The sequence below is a fragment of the Mus musculus genome, chromosome 1 (genome assembly GCF_000001635.26).
Source record: "Mus musculus strain C57BL/6J chromosome 1, GRCm38.p6 C57BL/6J".
Taxonomy (NCBI): domain Eukaryota; kingdom Metazoa; phylum Chordata; class Mammalia; order Rodentia; family Muridae; genus Mus; species Mus musculus.
In genome coordinates, this window is record NC_000067.6 from 136841978 (window position 1) to 136858080 (window position 16103).

The following is a 16103-nucleotide window of genomic DNA, read 5'->3' on the forward strand; positions in this document are numbered from 1 at the left end:
TGCCACTGGACTGTGTATAATGCAGAAGTCCTGGCTTGCTTATCACGCCATAAATTCCAGCATCACTAACTGCAAATACAACCAACCCCTGCTCAGAACTCCTCTGATCAATATATTGGTTGGTTCAAAGGGCTTTAAACACTGTTCTGAGGATTCTTTTTTTTTTTTTTTTGGTTGTTGTTTTTCTGAGACAGGGTTTTTCTTTGTAGCCCAGGCTGTCCTAGAGCTTGCTTTGTAGACCAGGCTGGCCTCCATTTTACAGAGATACAGAGATTGCTGGTCTTAATGCTGGGATTAAAGGTGTATGCCACCACTGCCTGGTTTGAGGCTTTAATAAAAAGCACCTTAGGACAGTGGTTGGTAGACAAAAAGAATTCTGGGCCAGCTGCTTTCAGTAAATGACACTTTGTACTGGAACTGTGGCCTGTAGACTGAATATTCTGAGTTGTTTGTTGACATATGGAGTCTTAGATGGAAGGTCGGGAGACAGAATGAGCACATTCATTGTGAAATTATTTGAATTCCTAGCTGTGTTATTTAATTACTAGATGCTCTCGCATGCAACACAAGGACAACATAAAGGATTTAAAAAGTTACCAGGTGGACATATCAATATTTATTGAAATACTGGAAAAAAAATCCATTTCATTGAGAAATTCATGGCAAGAACCGACATGACAATGTGTGTTTCACTGATACAGTAAGAAAACGTCAACAAGTAACCAACTTCACACTCGGAACACCGCATGGATACAAGTCCAAGAGAGATGCAGAGGAGCCACAGTCCAAAGACTCGGACGTCACAGACTGTCTCTCTACAGAGACCAGCTACGGGAAACCCGGCTCAGGTGAAGACCCTTCGTCTTTAGTCTGCCTTTATTAGGAAATCTCAGAATCAATGAGGCAGCTGGCTAAGTTGCAAACTGGCTACCTACTGACATCAGATAACCGGCCAGTTCCCAAAGGGCCCCGGATGCAGGGTACCATATAGACACCTGCTCAAACTGCTTCTGTCCTTGGTATGGATGTGACTGTCGCCTGTTTCTCTAACCATGCTCAGGGTAAAAGCTACAATTTTTAGGTGGAATAGTCAGTGGGGGAGTACTATATATTTAAAATAAGGAAACATGGATTTTTTTTCAATGTCAAAAACCCTCAAAATAGCCATCCTTCTAGTCACATTAACATCCAGGATAGAGCTCTCTCATTAACCACTGACATCTCCAGTCTCTCTCATGTGCCTTTAACCACTTGGTTTTTAGTCGGGAGGAGCAGCCCTGTCTCTGTCTGGTTTAAGGCTTTGGATCTGAGCTTTGACTGATGACTTTTTCTCCTCCCTAGAACCATGAAGATAACACTGAGAGTCAATCCCAACCCAGCTAGTGTGCGTCCTTCCTGTGGATGGATATTAGAGGCCATTAAGAAATGTAATAAAATAATTTTTTTGTACACACTGAAGTAATAAACTAATATCTTTGGTATACAACTTACAATGTTTGGAAAGGAAAACCAGGTAAGACTCTTCAATGTTAAAATGCGTTAAAACCAAGAAAAAGTTGTAAGTCACATGATTTACAATGGATATTAAATAAACTACAGATGGATTGTGGGAGTTTTGAGACATGTAATCAAGTGGATGGTTTTAATCATTAAGACCCTTCTATACCCCTGAACTATGTTTCACTAACTTGAAGACATGCTATAGTAAACACATATATTTGGTTTCTTCAGTCTTGGCTCTATTTTATACAAAGGGGAACCCAAGGAACAATAAATTAGCATTGTAATTGTCTATAGTTGAAACTATGATATACAATATAAATAAACTATTCCAAAGCCAGAAACATTTGTGGAAAAAAATTAAGGGACCAGGAGATTTTTTTTATACAGTTTCTACAAATGATTGTGCTGCTGGTAATCTTAACAAATAAAGACAAAATGAGAGTCCCATTTTTGATTTTAGTGTCTCACGACATACAGTAATTAAGTACTGTTAAAAATAATTACTAACCAGAAAAATAACATTAAAGAAATTACTGCTTTTACTATCTGTATTATCAGAGTCCCCCCCCCCCAACTCCTCCCAGGACCTAAAGAATGTAAACACTATATTTTATTTGACTTTTAAAGTATTAATACTTTATTTTCAACAAATGTTGATCCACATCTGCACAGCTCCCTTTTAGGACCAGGAAGTAAGGCAAGGTTTCCATGCCCACGGCACCGCATGCTAATACTGACAGCATTGTTTGGAGACTTGGTTTGCTATCTCTGCCCTCCAGTATTTTTTTTTTTGTTCTACAGCAGACTTTGGTCTATGACTTAGAGGCCAGGATCTTCCATTCCCCTTTGTAGGAGACTGGCTTTCCTGTCTTTCCAGGCCATATGCAGAATCACTGTCTTTGCATCCCAGGTTTTGGGGACGCTCGGGTCACAACTGGAATGAACCTCGAACCATCCCCTTTGCAGCTCACCCTTTCCTTCATTTGGCAATGTTTAACACGCTTTGACTTTTTGGCTACTTAGACTGTGACTATTTGACATTCAGCAAAAGATGTCTAGTGGTTTATTTTTTTTTAAGTGAACTACAAACCTTGATGACTAAACAGATGGATGTATACTAACAAGCCTCTTGGCCAAAAAGTTTTATGAAACCCAACCATGCCAAAGCCACATTTCAGCAACAGCAGCAGAAGTAAGATCTAACTTGCTTGTTGGGAGTATTGGCTTAGATTTGTTTGATTTCCCTTAATATTAACTAATGCTTATATAGAAGAGGGTTACTGCCCGTTTTCTTTTTAATTACGAACACACGACAAAACAAACTTCAGCACATATTTAAAATGCAAGCTGACATATTTATACATTGTTCTTATTAGCTGTTGGCAGGTCTAAGACACAGACATCCAGAAATCATGGTTTAGTGGAGCTACTACTGGGTATGGCTGAACAGAAGTCCTTAAAATAGCTTCAGGGCTCACAGGTCAGAAGGTATAGGGCCTTGTGGGGGTGGGGGTGGTGGTGGTGGGAGGGATGGGGAGGGGCTGCCAAGGCACAGCCCATGTATTCTTGAGTTGTTCAGCGTCACCACGGAGTAATTCAGGACAAATCCAATTAATAACAGAGATCAACTTCTGAATTTCTTAATAGCAGATTAGTTTAAATATACAAGGATTGTTCTGTCCATTTTTATTCTGCTGTGGTATTGGTCTCCATCTGTAAGTTCAATCCACCCCATTACAATGTCTTTCATATGAATCCTTTGATTCATACAGCCTTTGATTCACAGTTTGCAGTACAAATACCCTGATATATCATTTATTTGCTATTAGGTATTTAATTATTATGCTTTTAAAATTCAGTGTCTTTAAACCAAGTTTATAATTAGCATTGCTTGGAGCAGTTCAGAGTATTGTGTTTCTGTCATCGTCCTCCTCTTCTCCTTCCAGTCTGTGTTCCTAGAGCAAGCTTCCAGGGGTGGGGACTTAGGCTCTTTTGGCATGCAGCATCTCAATGAGGAGGTTATTATAGGGCACATCCCCGTTCACGTGCTTATAGTACAGGTAGTCTTCTGCCTGCTTGCTGATTGCCCGGATCTCGGGTAGCCGAAGAAGTAGCTGTCCGAATTTCTCAGTCTGTTGTGGGTAGTTGCAAACCGTGTAGTCCAGCAGGGCGGCATTCACCTGCTCTTGGACACCTTCCACCAGCTGCAGGTTCTCCAGGTTCTTCACATCTGCATTGAAAAAAGGAAAAAGGAAAGACAAGACTTCACTTGGCTGTATTTTCCTTTTGTATTTCTATTTACTGAAGCAATGTTCAGTGCATGGATGGCTGTCTTTTCCTCTCGATAGAAAGCATACTTTATATACTGTTGAATATTCAGGAAGCCCCCGTTTACCAAGCTTCCAGGGAAAAGGAGCGCAAAAGAGCTTTGCAAGACTGTCTTGTTGAAATTCTGCATATACCTCAAATCAATTAGACACCAATGGATTTTGAGCAAGGTCAACTCTTCTTATGTCTTACAAAAGGAAAGGCTTGAGGATTCTTAAAGTAGAGGGATCATAATATATTGCTAGCAAATGAGTCCCTAGAGAAAGACCGATCTTAAACCAGTATATTACACAATTCATATAATTCTGTATTAATTTTTCTGACCCAAGGTGAAATCTGTGTCCAGGGTGTGATGTAGTTAATTCTAATAAAAAGTGACAGGGTTCTTGTTTCTGTTTGACATTTTCTAAATGATTCTGAAAGCCTTTGACTTGTCTAGCCTATGCTAATGAACCATCTGGTACACTCCAGTGACTGCCAACTGAAGGCTTGCTACTGGAAACTCGCTCAAATATATATCTCAGTGACTAATGATCTTTATCAAATGGAAAGCCTTGTCCTTTAGGCAGAATACAAGCCAGGATGCTTGGTGCCCTTTAACCTCAATGCAGTTTCTAAGTCTGACTCTTCTTTTTTTTCCCCCTGGTCCTGGGTCACGGATATGAAGAAGCCGGACATGGGCAATTCATCCTGCCTAACTCCCCGTGAGCATCCAATTTTCAGACATCTGCCCTTGAGGTCCTTCTACATATTGGATAAGAAAGAGATGCGGTGTCACAAAAGTCAAATGCTCGGACAAATACACTCAGATGATGGGCAAGGGAAAGATGGAATTTTACTTCTGGAGTTGATTTATGTCCGTTACATAACTTTTATTCAAAGTGTGTATAGAAGCTGCTGGAAAAAAATACACAGCTGTGTTTATAGATATTCCTGCATAGAAAGTAAACAAATAAAAGCCACCTTCATCCTTTTATTTTCTGGCAAAAATAAACAAGATTCTGAAGTAAACCAAATGAGCAAAATTAGTGAAAGTTTAAATGTCCTAGATGAAAGGTGACTGTTGCCATAGTAACTCATATCCAATAGTTTAGGTGCCATTACAATAGCCTATGCGTGCCTGCCTGTGTTCCTCTTGCCTCATCTCTTGATATGTGCCTCTGAAATATTTTCAGGGGGCTTTGAATGTTTTTATCTGTACTAAGCAGCTTCTCTCTATTATTAAGTCTCTGGTCAGATTCAAACCAACAAGGAATCGGTAAGAAGTAGATACATCAAGTGAGAGAGAGAGAAAAGTCTTAGTTCAAAGTGAGAGAGATCCAAAAATGTGTGATTATCTACTGAGTGGGACAGCCAGTCACATGTCACTGTACCCTTTGTGGCACCTGACACTTGACACACATGGCAGTTTGTAGCTAACCAAATACTTCCATCTTATGTGAAATATTTTTAAAGTGAGTTTACACGACTTATAAAAACATTTACCAATATGTCTGTGATCCGGCGTTCTGCTTGGTTCAAAATTATCAAATGTAAATGATCAGAAATACCTTCAATATGCTCTGCCTCAGTAGGAAGTCTTGTTACAGTAATTTAAAGATAACTATAAAATATATGAAGTGAAGCCAAGTGTGGGGGTTCATGTCTTTAATCTTAGCACTCAGGATGCAGAGTTGGAGGCCAGCCTGGTCTATAACGGAGTGAGCCCTAGCCATCCAGAGCTACATAGAGGAAACCCCATCTCAAAAAATAAAACAAAACCCAATATATCCATATGGAATGGGCTATCAATTCACATGACAGTGACAGATGTGCATGAGGAAGACAAGCTGGCCACAGAGACTAGTAAGGAGGATGAAGTAGAAGATAAATGAGTAGTGTTTTAGAAAAGTTGTTTCAAAAACAATTATAAAACAATAGTTGTATACTCCTAGACTGAGCATTTATAATTCTCAGAGTATCATTTGTACTAACTTCCAAAGACACTGCTCTAAACTGGTATTCTTTGAAAAGCTCAAATCATTTGAAGTGTTCCATACAGGGGGAAAGTTTCATATTAATTATTTTGGCCATGACTAAATTATCTCTTTAAGCTGCTTCAATGAATTTAGCATTATGGATAATAAAATGCACATACTGTCAATTGTCCCAAAGACTTCTAAATTGATACTACTGGTAAAGATTCTGATAGGTGTGGTGGCCCACATGTAATCTTGCTACATTAAAAACCAGGACAGTGAAGTCCATTCAGGCGAGGGGAAGAGAAAGGAGGGCATGGTAGGTTAGCTGGTTCTCCCTTGCTGGCGAGCAGTTGCCGCATCATTGCACTCTTCCCTGCTCGGAGGCGCCTCCCGCCATCTATTAAACTGTCCATTTCCCTACAGTTCCATTTCCCCACAGAGACCCCAAGCTTCTGGGGAGAGGACCACACATTAGTCAAGGTATCCTCAGAAAATACACTAATTACCGTTCTTTTTCACTGTTGGTGTATTTTCACAAGACTGGTGAACTGTAATCATGAAAGGCCCCTTTTTATGATCCTGGGAACCAGTGTGCTTTCTTTTTCAATTAGAAACTAATTTTTGGAAAATTTTACACACACATAACCATAACTTTTGAAAAATGGCAATAAGGTATATTATATTACAGGTCACAGTGTTCACTTGCTACCCTTGGTTTGGTTTTGTAGTCCAGATAGATAGTGAGACTTGCTTTTCGTGTTTTACCAATGAGGGTTTCCCTTCCTTGGTCGCTGTTCCATGAGCAGCATGGGAATTACAATGGGGGGGTGGGCACCTAAGGTCGTGTCTCTTGAATCTCTGGACCTGAAAGATAAACCTTGTTTTTTTCCAACCAATGGTCCAGAGACTAGCTAACAAGGACCTAAAAGCAACCGAAAGGTAACGCCAAAATATAGGTGGAAACGCCTCCCTCCAGGAAACTTGGGATTTCCTGTGATATGGTCTTTCTTCTTTAGGAAGGGTTCAAAAACTTGAGTGTATTCTGACATCAACCTCTGAATTAGTTTTTACACAAGTTCAGGCCTTTTCAAATGCAACGAATTTAAATATACAAGCACTGAGATTTGCAGTTCGGTTTCCCTAGTAAAAAGTGTTGTGAAATACCTGGACTGCAGCAGCAAACCCCAACTAGAAGGCAAGAGTGATACTGGCCAGAATAGCCACCCCAACCCTGGCTCCATGGCACCTGATCTCTTGCATTTGGCACTCTGCACTCCTTTGGAATTTACATAACCTTCATCCTCATACAATTGAAAAATACAAAACAAAACACTAGTGATTACAAATTCAGCGTTGGAGACGATACGTAAACAGGCAGAGGCGTCCCCACACCCTTCCTACAGCCTTTAAAATTTGATGATTGCAGGAGCATTTTGCCTTCCCTCGAAGTATCAATTCTCCTCCGCAATACTTTATTCACTCGGGGACTAATTACCAACTTTCTCTATGAAGCGCATTATGATAAGCTCACAGTGGGGTGCTCAGATTTTTTTCCAGCCTTATTGAGAAGTAAAACCCTTAGGCTTTCTTGAATACATTACTGCGCTGACTTCTGTCACTGGCAGGATTCAGCACTCTCTGAAGATGAACCCTTGGCCTCCCTGGTCACTGTCACGGGAGGGCCAGCGACCTTGCTGCTGCACACCCATTCAAAGATGGGTCTTTCACTGAAGCAAGGGCATGGCGGGGACCACGACTGGGTGTCTTTTCCTGAGATACATCCAGTCTCTTAGAGCAAAGCTAAGGGAAACACACACAGCTTTTCCTTGCAGCTTTGAGAGAGATGACAGGCTATAACATATAGGTATTGTCGCGTGCTTTGTCTGAAGGGCTTTTTCTTTTTAATGGGAGGGAAAAGAACTTTCTGCAAGGAAGTTTTAAAAGTATTTTAAGGGGATAAAATTGAGAGATTTGTATAAATAATTCTATAAGAAGTTTTGGAGGTTGGTCAGGAAACTTATATGAACAAAATTCACTGATGAAAAGTAGAGTTGGGAGGGGAGGGGTATAGAGGGGAGGGGAGAGGAGTCTTTGCTTCAGTTGCCTAAAATCAAACTCCAAGAAGAGTTTCCAATAAACCCTGAAACTCAAGATCTCACCCGTATAAACCCTCTACCACGATATAATAACATGCATATTAAGCCAAGACACACTCTCACCAACTAGAACAAGCAATTCAATGTCTTTTGCAAATTAGTAACAAGGAGGGGCTTTGGAGGGGCTGCTCTCAGAACCATATACACAAGTGGTACACAAGTGGTTTGTGGCTCCTTAGGGGTTGAACAACCCTTTCACAGGGGATACTTAAGGCCATCAGAAAACATATTTACATTATGATTCATAGCGGTAGCAAAGTTACGGTTATGAAGTAGCAAAGAATATGAGTTTATGGTTGGGGGTCACCACAGCACGAGGAACTGTGGAACTGAATTAAGGGGTCTCAGCATTAGAAAGCTTGAGAATGACTGACACATAAAGTGCTTTACATTTGGAGAAACACGGGCTCTTGTAACTGTGGGCCTTTGTCTAGAAAACATTCTGGCAATTCTTCCTGTGATAGTTTAAACATTCTTTGCCCATGGGAAGTGGCACTATTAGGAGGTGTGGCCTTATTGGAGGAGGTGTAGCTTTATTAGAGGACGCGTGTTGTCACTGTGGGGGTGAGCTTTTAGGTTCCTAAGCTCAAGCTCCACATAGCATGGGGAATAGAGATTCAGTCTTCTCCTGGCTGCCGTTGAATCAAGATGTAGAACTCTCGGCTCCTTCAGCACCATGTCTGCCTGAATGCTTGATAATGACGGACTGAACCTGTAAGCCTGCCCTAATGAAATGTTGTTCTTTCTAAGAGTTGCTTTGGCTATAGTATCTCTTCACAGCAATGGAAACCCTAACTAAGACACTTCCTTTTCCATACACATGATGCATGAATTATTCAGAAAAGCCAGATACTGAAGATACAGGAACACCAATTCCTGTTTTATGTAGCTCATTTAATGTGAATACAGATTGGAGAGACCTTACAACCTCATTGGATAAACATCAAGGCTTTAACATGAAGGTGAGACCTGAAGAATTTTGAGTGCTGGGACTCTCCCCCGGGTCCTCTGAAAGATCCAGTCAGTGCCCTCAGCTGCTGAGCCACCATCTCTCTAGCCCACTTGTTTTGAAAGGTGAGCAGGGAACTGCGCAATAGAGGGAAGGAATGTTGGGTACATAGAGTCACACGGAGACAAAACCTCAGAACAGGACAGAAGGAAGCCGTCCTTGGAATAATACTCACCCAACTCTTTCCACTTAGGTGGGCTGCGAAGGTGCCAAGAAGTTCCTTTGCCCTTAACTGTTTTACATTCAGTCTTCAGGGAAAGGGGAGGGGGTCTGGGGGTGTCTTCTAAATGACATGGGAAGTTTTCAGGCCATTTGATCACACGGTCCAATTTGAGTTCAACAAAACCAAAGGCAGTAAGTTCTCTAATACAGTCTTCATGACCAGCCCCAGTAACAAGTTACTCAGCTCCTCAGAGCCAGCTTTTCCATGTGCAAAATGTGCACAACTTCCATGTTTTAAAGGTTCCTTTAAAGGCCCTTCTCAGTGTTGCTTTTCTTGTAACTGTTCAGGTGCCATGTGGAGGTGCCATGTGTTTGCTTCCAGCAATACATGGAAAGTGGCTATGGTCTTTCTCGTAATCAACCAACCTGGCCATTTCCCTATGACTGACTTTTCATGAACAAATAACAGAATCTCTGATGTTTTACTTTCTAAAGGTAAGGCAGAGGTACTTGACCTATTTCCAATCAAAAGGATCAGTCAAGAGGCTAGAAATGGCTCGTTAAGAGCCCTGACAGCTCTTCCAGAGGTGTCCTGAGTTCAATTCCCAGCACTCACGTTGGCAGCTTGCAACTGTCGTCTTGGGACCTGATGCCCCTTTTCTGGTGTGTCCGTAGGAATACATGCAGACAAGACACCCACGTACACAAAGGTCACTTAAAGGGAAAGAAACATCGTCAAATCTTAAGTTCCAGCTGACAACTTTCATCCACCCTACTTTTTTAGGTCTGAGCCCCATGGGACATGAACACACATGCTATTTTATGTTGTATGTGACATGCTAGGACATGGAGCTCAAGAAGCATGGGCACATGGTGGCACTGTTTGGGAATGTTGAAGGTGGGATTTGAGTGTTTGTGATCTCATTCATTCTTTCTCTCTCTCTCTCCCTCTCTCTCTCTCTCCCTCCTTCCCCACCCCCCACAGGTTGGCATGCTGCTGTTCTTAAACATTGAATTCGCAGCAAGTTTTGTTTTACATAGAATCGTTTGTTTCTTAACAACAAACAACACACACCCCAACTCCACTAAGTATAGTGCTGTCTGGGTAAACAGAGTCAATCGGAAGTCTTGCCGGGTGGTTTGCCTGTAACATGGGGTATGTGTGCGTTTTTCAAACCCTTTGGACTGTCTCTCACATGGGACGTTCTGCTTTCCCATGCTCTCTCATACTCAGCATCAACACTGGCTCTGCCAGTGCCATGCTGGAGACTGCCAAAGAAACCTGGCTTTACCCACAGTTATATATATCCTCTCCACACGGATGCTGGGGAGCAGGAGTGTCAGTGTTTACAACTCAGCCCAGTCTCCAGTGTTCTAAACCTGTATTGTCCTGGACCACAATCCATCCAATTACAGATGTCTGGCTAGACTACAAGTCTGAGAAAGGAAAGAATTCACTGGCCCTCTTTGCCAGTCCACACACCACCAAGTCCTGTTGGATCTGCTTCCTAATTACATCTCCCATCTATTCTGTCGTCTCTGTCACCACCATAGCGTGCCTTTATTGCTTCTACAACCTCTTTAACTGTTCTCAATTCTTCCAATGCTGCCCATTTTCTTCGGGACAGTCAGAAGGATAGTTTTAAATGGGAATCTGATTGTGTGCTCGCAATTCTCCATCGGCTTGCCACTGCCCTTGGGCTACCGATTAAAGACATTCGTCTGGCATTCACTCTCCAGTCTGATTTCACCCCTCTCACCAACTGGTTTCAGATGGGCCTGTGCCTGTGCTAACTGAGATCTTCTTCCCTTCAACTTCAATCAGGTAACTGGTCTTGATCCCCAGGCTCAGAGCAGACTCCGCTGTCTATGACCGACTGACTCATTGCCCATTAGGTGTTCCATGGTCATTTGTCTGTTAGTTACAAGACAGCAACAGTGCTGGGCTCCAGCCTAGGGTGATGTCTCTGCCTTTGACAAACTATGAACAATATGTCTGCGTACTTATTTCATACACACTGGCCTATCCCCTTGCTTGTGTTGGAGGATCTTCTAAATACTTCTAATAATATCTTTCTCTGATAAGCTTTATTCTGCTTTTGATCCACTACTCCTTGGCTCATTCTGGTCTTTGCTGTCTCTTGGAAGGAGGCAGCCTTCAGCCTGTCTCCTATTTCTTATTTCCCACACAGCACATCCCCCTATAACCGGTGCCTGTAGTAATGAACTTAGTAATTTCTATTAGGCTTCCAAGAAGATGAAAGAAAAAAAAAATACTGTGATGGGAATTTACTGAGCACTTTTTCAGTGAGACAACAGTACCAACTACTAAGTTTAAAGCCTCATCAAACCTAAAAATAATCTCAGATATAGTAGAACACAGCTCCTATAATTTATCTATAGAAAAAATTACAACTTGATTAAAAATTGTAAGTCTTTATTATTTATAAATTGTAAAAATTAAGCTATATGAACAGAGTTTCGGAAAGACATTTGTTTGAAAGCGTGGAGTAGTAGTGTGAATACTTATTCCTCCAGAATAACTATTTGGGGTCTATGGGCCATGTTAGGGACATCACATCGGTGACACAGATCATTTAAAAATGTGAGATAGGATCCTATCAATATAGCTCAGGAGGATCTGGAATTCAGGATTCTTAGTCTCAGCTTCCAGGTTATGGGCCTAGTTAAATACCTAGGAACATATTTATAATGATTTGTGATTTAACTTCCAAAATCCTCAGGGACCAAAACCACAGAAGAAAGCTGTAATGTTAAGGTCAGCAAACCCCAATCGATGCAGTGTTGGCCTGTGCAGGTTGGGTGACAGGGACAACTACCTATACGTTCAAGGACAGTAAGACAGGGTGCAGTGCCTGGAGGGGAACTGACTGAATATTTTGAACCAAGAAACAAAATTTAAAAGGGGCATTTTACTTCATATTGTGTGTGAAACAGACTTAACGTTCGATAAAATGCATGGGCGCCAGCATTTCTCATGTGAGCCTCAGAATTGCAGCTGCCTTGGCTGCTTGGGAGCCACAACCCCCGTGTGTCCTTTCATAGAGAACATTGTCCCTATGGACTAGGAGACAGCCACATTCATAGCCATGCCACACCTCCATTCTTACAGTGACATCCTGAAACAGTTTTGAGCTACACATTTGCATTTGATTTCCATTCGGGAACTTTGGTGGCTTTTTGCAAAGTTTTCTTATTTTCCTAGAATAAGATATGAGGTTCCGTTTGTTCAGGTGGCGAGTCAGGACTATGAATAAACCAACGCTATCATATGAAAGAGAATTAAACAGGCAGATCCAAGTGGGGATATATTAAGCCAAATTTAAGCTCCAGTTGTGGAGTTTAGCCTGTACTAGATGTCTGGTTTGCCTCGGGGATAAATTCAGCTTCCCAGATAATCGAATGAGGGAAACCGCCTCAGGTATGATGAAATTTACAAGAGAGTGCTGCTGCACAGTTCTTGTTAAAAAATATTAGCTTAAAGGCATTCTTATCGTCTTTGGGATGAAGAGCGTATTTGCATTTAATTATCTGACTTCAAACTTTTATGAACTTGGATCAAATATTAGCTCAGCCAATTAAAATATTATTTTGGCTACGTGTGGCTATCAGCCCAATTCCGTTCAGCTTCCTAGCTTCGGTAGTGCTTTGCAAGCAAGATCAACTTTCAGGTTGTGTCTAGGAAGGAGGAGAGGCAACGTTTGAGAGTATGGCATATGCTAGACAAGGTGCTACACTGAGAATAAATAGTAGATTTTAACATTTCTCTATGTTATAACAAGTCTGGAAGACAAAAGATGGAGTCTTCTAGATCCTTCTACCCATATAATCAATACTCCTTCATAATTCAGCATCTTACAGAAATCCCTTCCTTTGAAACACAGGTCTGTCTACAGGATGCCCTGCAATTTGGATTGCCAGGAGCCACTGCTGTCTCTGCCTCCCACACAAGGCTGCTCAAAGCCTGAACTGCATCGTTGCTCTCAGAGGAGAGGAAGGGAGACCATTTCAGGCAGAAACTATGCAAGGATGATGGGAAGGGAGGAAGAAGCCACAGGGGAAAAAAAAGAGGGTTCCATGAATCCAAAGAGTCTCAGGAGAATTGTTTGAAAAGTCCTTTTAAATGGCAATGGTGGAAGAATGCGCTCCACATGGTGCAAACCAGGTGATGGCTTTGTGCAACTCATGAGCTGGGTCTCACTGCCAGGTGTTGACTGTGTCAAAAAGAAATGTCCTGCTCAGTGAGATGCCAGAAGGACAGATTCTGTCTCCACTGTGTACCACAGACCCCTGGGTGATGTACTTCTGTGTCAACATCTTCAAAATGGTTTGTCTTCCGAGGTACCTTGGAGAGTGTGGTTGTTTCTGAGAGAAGGAGAACCACACTTCCTGTCCCCTTTTCGCATCAATTGAAACGGGAAAACCTAGATACACTTGCTATTGAAAAGAATACTTCTCGCCGGGCGTGGTGGCGCACAACTTTAATCCCAACACTTGGGAGGCAGAGGCAGGCAGATTTCAGAGTTTGAGACCAGCCTGGTCTACAAAGTGAGTTCTAGGACAGCCAGGGCTATACAGAGAAGCCTTGTCTTGAAAAACCAAGAGAGAGAGAGAGAGAGAGAGAGAGAGAGAGAAGAAAGCTGCTTCTTCAAACAGCAGGATGGTCTAATGAGTTTGTAAGGGCTCACCGGTTAAGGTTGACCAATCTGATCCCTACTATTTTAAATAACAGGTTTCAGTTTTACTTTGTTGGGAAGTTCTGGGTTCTGAAGATCCTACTTGGGAGAAATAAATTCAACTTTAACCAGCAGAATTGGAAACATCAGGGAATTAAGAGACTTATTGTGTCTGCTTTTGCCTAGGCATTTTATACAATATTGCCTTTCTGGGAATTAAATAATGTTGTTGTTTTAATTACTGCCAAAGCCTTTCCATTTATTTTATAACAAATATTTATATTTCCTCACAACCCTGCTCTTATTGTTTCTTAGAAAGAGACAACACAGTTAATTAGTGATAGCATCAGGAGGAGACTTGGGCATTTTAATGTTGCAGTCAGTTCTCTATACTCTCCTTTATATTTTTTTGTTACAGGTTTATTCCTTTTTTTTTTTTAATGTGCATGAATGTTTTGCTTGTGTGCATGTCTGTGCGCCATGTGTATGCAATGCTCACAGGGCCCAGAAGGGGGCGTCTGATACCCTGATACTGAAACTACAGGTTTGTGAATTGCCATATGGGTGCAAGGAGCCAATCCCCTGCCCTCTTGCTTAACAATTACATTAGTTAGCACTCTGAAGGCACTTAGTGCCCAGTACCCAGAAAGCGCTGGTTTGAGGTTACAGAACTGATGGTTTCCAATATTTATAGTATACATTTATAATTTAAGTGTGCATTCAACTTTTGGGCGCCAAGTTGAAAAGTTCTGTTCTAGCAGAGCTTGCTGTACTGGGGACGCTCTCCTCCCACTTCCTCTAAAGAGTAGTACCCGGCGATCCGTACAGTTCCGTAGTGGAAGGCCTGTGAGAACCGCCATTATCATTATACATGCATCCAGGGTTTCATTAGTTTGTGAAGCTAAGATAAAGCTGCCTTTTAAGACTCAGATGCACGTTTTACCTGTTATTATATCATTTCCCTTAGCTTATTAAAATTCAGCTCAGTATGACAGAGGTTGAAAACAAGAAAAAAAAAAAAAAAACATTACCCAGAAAACCAATACTTAGCTTGAATTACTTTGGCTTGAAGAATTAAGATAGGGTCTTTGGGGGTGGGCTGCTAAAAGAAGAGGGAGAAAAAAAACAAACAAACAAAAAACAACTGCTATAGGTGGAACAACATTATGAACTAACCAGTACCCCGGAGCTCTTGACTCTAGCTGCATATATATCAAAAGATGGCCTAGTCGGCCATCACTGGAAAGAGAGGCCCATTGGACTTGCAAACTTTATATGCCCCAGTACAGGGGAACACCAGGGCCAAAAAGGGGGAGTGGGTGGGCAGGGGAGTGGGGGTGGGTGGATATGGGGGACTTTTGGTATAGCATTGGAAATGTAAATGAGTTAAATACCTAATAAAAAATGGAAAAAAAAAAAAAGCTAGCAAAAAAAAAAAAAAAAAAAAAGAAGAGCTAGGAAATAAAGACAGGATCGGCCCCCCCAAAAAAAAAAACAACTGGTTACCTAACAAGATCGTTAAATCCAAATACTTATCTAGGTTTTGGACATAACTGAAATTAATAATTCATTCATTTGCTCATGGATTTGTATTTCTCTGTGAAAGACAGAAAATCTATATCGGCAATCTGTTCTGTATTTGTGTAATCATAGAGTGGAGATCTAACGGGCAGGGGAATTGGGCTGAGAACGACTGTACTGGGGCTGGTCTCCTGACCAGGAAGAGATCCTCGTCTATGATCTTAGAAGTATAACCAGATTTTGCTAAGACAGTGATCATAATATCATAATATATCCGATTATGCTGTTTAAAAAACTGCTTTTACGGCTCAGTATTCTCATCTTTTAAAAACAACACAACAACAACAAAAAAAGTCACTAATGACTGCAAGCTTAAGACAATACCTGGCTCAAAAGACAACATTAATTATTCTGTCTCCCTGGGGTGCTGACTGTATTGAACAACTGTCTCCATTAGCCCACCCAGGTCTTGCCTAGGAAATCTTACAGCCTTGAAAAGCTGGGAAACTTTAGCAGCCCACCTTCTTTCAGACACTAGCCCCAAAGGAAGTGTTTCATTACTGAGCCTCTCTGACCTTTCCACTGGCCTTCCACGAGGGGAGGACACGGGTCCCCAGACACTCACTCAGCTCAGGCTGCCACTGTGGATTCACAACTGTCTCATGGGAACTCAGGCTTAAGGGATAAGACAGCCCAAAGACTCTCCCCATGAGTTTCATGGGGGAATCGCCAACGACATGCACGTGTAGCCAAGAACACATCTATT

The 16103-nt window shown here is 41.7% G+C and overlaps 1 protein-coding gene across 4 annotated transcripts in view; it reads right to left on the minus strand.

The window, feature by feature from the left end:
* Positions 1-584: 584 nt before the first annotated feature.
* The window catches only part of Nr5a2 (nuclear receptor subfamily 5, group A, member 2), a 117887-nt gene continuing 102368 nt past the window's right edge, over positions 585-16103 (minus strand). For 2 of the 4 annotated variants that reach the window (XM_006529621.3, XM_006529622.4), the window contains exon 8: positions 585-3733. In XM_006529621.3, the coding sequence (XP_006529684.1) occupies positions 3486-3733 (248 nt within the window). In that variant the 3' untranslated portion in view covers positions 585-3485. The remainder of the gene's footprint in view (positions 3734-16103) is intronic. The other 2 variants (NM_030676.3, NM_001159769.2) reach the window with 1 other exon arrangement.